This window comes from Cicer arietinum, chromosome 6, assembly GCF_000331145.2.
Source record: "Cicer arietinum cultivar CDC Frontier isolate Library 1 chromosome 6, Cicar.CDCFrontier_v2.0, whole genome shotgun sequence".
Classification (NCBI taxonomy): Eukaryota; Viridiplantae; Streptophyta; class Magnoliopsida; order Fabales; family Fabaceae; genus Cicer; species Cicer arietinum.
The window spans coordinates 18908527-18914684 of NC_021165.2; the positions used below are offsets into that span (position 1 = coordinate 18908527).

General features: G+C 32.4%; 1 protein-coding gene and 1 pseudogene across 3 annotated transcripts in view; both read right to left on the reverse strand.

Moving 5' to 3' along the window:
• Positions 1-4567, reverse strand: part of LOC101501402 ((-)-germacrene D synthase-like) — a 6024-nt gene extending 1457 nt beyond the window's left edge. For 2 of the 3 annotated variants that reach the window (XM_027336226.2, XM_004505414.3), the window contains exons 1-5: positions 4353-4567; positions 3891-4176; positions 3063-3435; positions 2724-2942; positions 2462-2600 (exon numbers count right to left, since the gene is read on the reverse strand). In XM_027336226.2, coding sequence (XP_027192027.1) covers positions 2462-2600; positions 2724-2942; positions 3063-3435; positions 3891-4176; positions 4353-4484 — 1149 coding nt within the window. In that variant the 5' untranslated portion in view covers positions 4485-4567. The remainder of the gene's footprint in view (positions 1-2461; positions 2601-2723; positions 2943-3062; positions 3436-3890; positions 4177-4352) is intronic. The other variant, XM_073369941.1, reaches the window with a different exon arrangement.
• Positions 4568-5507: 940 nt separating this feature from the next.
• The window catches only part of LOC101513822 (endonuclease III homolog 1, chloroplastic-like), a 6733-nt pseudogene continuing 6082 nt past the window's right edge, over positions 5508-6158 (reverse strand).

Consider the following 6158-nt stretch of genomic DNA (forward strand, 5'->3'; position numbering starts at 1 on the left):
TCTTCAACGGTTGGATCGGTAAAACGACGTCTGTAGGGGGAGAAATCGTGTTCGCACAGCACCAGGTTATCCCTAATTTATTTTGTCTCAGTGATTGTGTTTGTCTCATTATTTGTATGGCTTTGAGAGAAGGTTTGGAGGTTCATTGTGTTGTTTTGAAAAATGGGTTTTGTGTTAATTTGTATGTTGGGACTTCTTTGGTTGAAATGTTTGTGAGAAGTTTGGTTTCTTGGACTGCTGTTATTGTTGGGTTTGCTAGGTGTGGGGATATGAGTGAGGCCAGGAAGCTTTTTGATGTTATGCCTGATAGAGATATTGTTGCTTCTAATGTTATGATTGATGGGTATGTGAAAATGGGGTGTATGGATTTGGCGAGGGATTTGTTTGATAAGATGAAGGATAAGAATGTTATTTCTTGGACTAGTATGGTTCATGGTTATTGTGAGGATGATGATGTTGTGGCGGCTAGGGTTATGTTTGATTGTATGCCTGTCAAGAATGTGCTTAGTTGGAATGCGATGATTAGGGGATATTGTGAGAATAGACGACCGCACGATGCGTTGAAGTTGTTTTGGGAAATGAGGGGACGTTTGGATGTGGAAATGAATAAAGTGACGGTTGTGAGTGTTCTTCCTGCTGTTGCTGATTTGAGTTCTTTGGATTTGGGTGTTTGGATTCATGGGTTTGTGCAAAGGAACCGACTTGATGAAGATGTTCATGTGTATGCTTTGGTTGATATGTATGCAAAATGTGGGGAAATTGGAAAAGCTAAATTGCTTTTTGAGGAGATGAATGAAAAAGATACATCGTCGTGGAATGCTTTGATAAATGGTTATGGTGTCAATGGTTGTGCGAAGGAAGCGTTAGAAGTATTCGCAGCAATGTTACGGGAAGGATTTGAACCGAATGAGATAACAATGACTAGTGTGTTATCTGCTTGCAACCATTGTGGTTTGGTAGAGGAAGGAAGAAGATGCTTCAAAGAAATGGAGAGATTTGGAATTGTGCCTCAGATTGAGCATTATGGTTGTATGATTGACCTTCTAGGAAGGGTTGGATACTTGGATGAGGCTGAAAATTTGATCTTCTGTGTCGTCGCTCTGTCTGTTGCTTCTTCTGTTTGATTGCTAATCTCTCTAGTGATTTGCTTTGTTGCTTCTCTCTTTGTTTAGTTTGGTTTGATATGATTTAGTTTTGTTTGGTTCTATTTGGGTTGGTTTGTTTGGTTTTGGTTTCGTGGTGCTACTTCTTTGGTGGTTCCTATCTGTTGATTTTGATATGGTTGTTGCTCCTTGGTTTGTTTGGATTTGGTTTCGTGGTGCTACTTCTTTGGTTGTTCCTATCTGTTGATTTTGATATGGTTGTTGCTCCTTTTTTGATCGCTTCTTTTTCGGTTTGATTTTTTTGTTGGCTTGGTTCTTCTCTTTGATTGTTGCTTCTTCTTTGGTGACATCCCTCTTGTCCCCCCGGCTGTCCAACCACCTCCTGCGATTGTTGATCTTCCTCGTTACCCCTCTCGTCATCATCTTCAGCATGGAACTATTACTCTACCATTTGTCCCTTCTTCTTTACAGATTGCTGATTTGTTCACAAAGATGCATTCCATTAAACGTTTCCGTTTTTTAGTTGACAAACTCTCGATGCTCCATGTTAATGCATCGTGAGTTTGAGGGGAGATATTAGATAATATTATTATATATTAGTAGTAAGGGTATTTTAGATATTTTCTATTTTCCTCTATATATACTCATTGTAACCTTATTAACTTCAGTTTTGGTTTATTATATGATATGAAACCCTAGAGTGGTTGTTTTCTCTTCTTCCTCTTTCTTCCTCTTTTCATTGTTAACAAACTCAATATTTTTCACCGTGTATTATTGTTAACCGCAATGCAACATTACTTAGTAAATATATTTTGATAAAAATAATATTATTTCTTTGATTTATTCAATTTTTCAAAATTTATGTGAAATAATCAATTTAATAACTCATTTTAGAACTGGAGGAAGTCTTTTTTATTGGTCTTATAAACAAATGTGCTAAAGAACAAAAATAGAGATTTAAAATTGAAAAAATAAAATTAAAATTTTTAAGATTTTAATTTTTTTAAAAAATTGGAATGTAAAAACATCTCACGATAAAATTAACATCCCAATTATAAACTTTTAAAAAAATTGAATACACAAATTGTAATATATTTTATACGATAGTATTTGTGTTTTTTATTACTTTATTCATGATTGAGCAAAATTCATAGACCCTACTATTTAAATCATTTGGAAATTGTTAACCCTAGTAAATTTCAGTGAATTTTAGAAAATACAAATATTTGAGAGCGTTTACTACTGTATTAATTTCTCCTAGATAGTCATTGGATATTTACATCTTTTTTTACGAAATAGATATTTTCATCTTGTCATATGAATAAAATTCAAGGAAAAATGAAGAGTTAGAGTTTTACTTCATTTTTGACATAGATTGCACTTAATGTCCTTCCTTCCTTGGCCATCTCTTGTTCAATTTCTTCATAAAGATCCAAAAGGGAGTTATAGACACATTTCATGTACTCTGGTAGAAAATCCATGCATTTGATATCCCACCTAAAATTTCAAATTCATATTGTCAAATTAAGAGCTTGACAACAAATTTAAAATTTCCCTCAATTAATAATATAATTCAATATTAAAAATTGAAATTGAAAATTCCCTAAATAAACCTCAAACCTTTCAATTGCATCTGTGAAAAGTTGTAGCTCTTCTATTGTACCATAAACATCATACGTATCATCAATTATTGATACCAAGGAAAGTACTTTGGTCATTATTCTTCTACCAAGAGAGTATTGAGGCTCAAAATACACTCCCATTGACCAAAAGTAAAGTTCAATTATTCTATTACGTGCAAAAGGAAACTTTGTTTCCAAATCCAAATCTTTCCACCATCTAATTCATTAAAGAAAACAAACCAAGTTCAGTAATCAAGATCCAAGAGACATCAAAAATAGAGATCAAATTCTTTTTTTTCATTCATAACTCAACTTTTTTTTTTAATATGACACTTACTTTGAAAGTTCGCCAGCTTCTTTTTTGTGTTGTTTTTGAAGCAAGTTGAAATCTAATTTGGCAAGTAATAACAAAGTTGCATCATGTGAGGGGTCTTCCTCATAAGTGGAAATGTAATATCTTGCTACTAGCCTAGGCAAGTTCTTGAAGAGTGGCCACTTTAAGCTATGATTAACTTTTGCAGCAAGAGAGAGACTCAATTGAGGGGTCATCATTTCAAGGTGTGATGAAGTGAAAACAAACGCTTCATCTAATATATCCTCTCCATGAATCCTCATATGTGTGACTTCAAATAAACTTATCATTCCCTCAACATCACCAAAAAGGGTTTCGTTGAAGTTTCCTTGCTCGTTTTTGAACTTCTTAAAAACATCTGAAAACCAATATGCACGTACGAATTTAGGATGATTATGTTTTGAATATCTTAATTGAATTTCACATTTTAATTTTGTTCCGTTCTCATGTTTTTTTTTTTTCAAAATTTTTAATGATGTTGTATATTATCAAAGTTTGAACGTGAAACATCTAATTAAACTATAAGATATTTTTATCATCTCATTTAAATACGGTTTTTCTTTTTTCATATATATCACTTTTTATTAAAAAAAAATTAATCATATTTATCATATATTAAAATTTTTATATCAAAATATCTTATTTTTTCATCATCGCCCTACAGGATACAATTACATATAAACTTTTAATTTTTTATTTATTATGTGGTTGCACGACGGAAATACAATCTCTTAAAGATAAAAATAAAAATAAAATATTTTGTATATAAATATTGAAATTTAATAGATCGTGGATATATAGGGTGGGGCCTACCGGGCAAAATGTGATATCCTTGTTGCCTTAGTAACCTGAAGACAAGTGCAACACAATGAAGGTCTTCATTAAGAGTTATTGCTCCATTTTCAACATAACTATTATGAATATGTTGCAACACTTCCCCAATCTCATGCTCAAAATGATGATACAATCCCAAACGTTGGATTGAATCGATCAAATTAGCCTCCTCCAAAGGTCTCGTGGCACTCTCGTTCATAAGGACTAGCATCTTGCTCACCTTTTCTTTTAGCATCACAATCTGCTTCATTATTTCATCAATTTCCTACACATTAATTTCTTTTTATATTGGTCATAAGGATAAATTTTAGTGGCAAATGTAAAAACTCTTGTTAGGTATATAGCTATACACCAACAATTTACTATAATATTAAAAAAAAAAAGAGTTGGCATAATATTTCATAACGCAAATTAAGCTTAATAACAATATTGTTATATTACCATAGGTTCTGAAACATATTGAATAAAATGGTCTCCCCAAATGGTAGGGTGAAAATTTGCTGAACGTCGAAAGATATTGGAGTTGTCATGTGGAGTTGGAGCAACTAGTGATGATGTTGCTGAAACTGGCATGATTATATTTGTGGGTTTCTAATTACAATTTTGGATATATACCAAAAGATGACTCAAAACATTTTTTTTTTTAATAACTGCGAGTTAAACAAACTTGTAAGGTTTGTGTGTGTCTCTATATCTATTTATAGGAATCTCTATACACCGCTTCCCGTACAATTAAACCAGCTTTTTCTAGGTATATATCCGGTTTGGGTGGAGCAGTAAAAATAGAAAAAAAAAAATTTATATATTAAATAATAGGAAAATAAGAGAATTATTTTCATCAAATCAAATGACATATAAAACTTTTATACTTAATGAAAAGCAACTCAATAATATAATTAACTAATTAACTAATTAACTATTAGATTTAATTTCTGTACAACTAACTAAATAATATGTTTAGTGTGTCGCTAACAAATTTTCCAACCACACTTGTCAAACAATCAAAATTATTTTCTTTTTAATAAAAATATAATAAAATTTAAACTTTTAATGAGTTGAGAATACAACTTTTAATATATTTATAATTGATAATTTTTATATTTAATTTATTGACAAGCTAGTGCCTTGATGCACTTGTTAGCATTTTTTATATGTGTAATATCACTGGAAAAAAAACTGTTATTATCTACGGCAAATTTTATCGTTACTCACGGACTGTTCATAGGTAACGTAAAATTATGCATGAATTACCCACGAACACGAGTTCCTAGCTAAATCGCTCATAGGAAAAGCCGTGGGACACACTTACTTAAGGATTGTCCATGGGTAATATGACCCACTGAGTCTCCGTGGGTAACGTTACTCATAGATTTGCCGTAGATAAAATAGTAGATACTTATCGACGGAAAAGTCGTAAGTTACATTACTCACGGACCATCCGTGACAAAGTCTACTATTTTATATTTTATATTGATAATTTTATCCATGAATTGTCCGTGAGTAATGAAAAAATGATTTTAATTCTATTTTTATTTTTTTTACAGTTTCCTGTATTTTTTAATATATATTTAAAATTAATTGTAAGCATATTAAACATCATTGTCAAAACAAAGTGAAATATTATGTAAATAGTGTTTTCAAAATACACATTCTGACTTCCATAAGTCTCAAAATAAGGACAATTTACACTACCATGATTCTCAAAATAAGCACATTATTACTGCCATAAGTTTCAAAATACACATAACGACACTATCGTAGAAATATATATAGATAATGCCTACAAGTCTAAACAAAATAAGTAGTCATAACTACTATACGAAACTGAAACTGAAACCAGTAGTACTCCTCGCCGTCATCATCGTTAGACTCATCCTCGTCATAATCTGGATGGCGACGACGACAGGATGACTCAACCTGTATGGAAGCAACATTTTTTGCCAATGTTGCTAGTTGCATCTGTAGTTATGTAGTGCGTTGCTCTGTTTGTTGAACTTCCTCTTGTCAACGTTGCTCAACTTTCCTTAGCTCCTCTCGCGCCTCTCGTGCTTCGTGTTCTGCCGCTTTTGCTCGCTCCTCAAATGCTGTTATCTATGCATACCAAAAGAGGATTTATTGCAACCCATTCTTCCCTTGGAAGCCACCGTTGCAGCGCCTTTCTTGTTTCTTCCGGTAAGGAAGTTCTCTGGCATGGCACAAGGAAGAAGATTAATAACTTCCAATTTGTGAGAAACAAGTTTGTGGAAG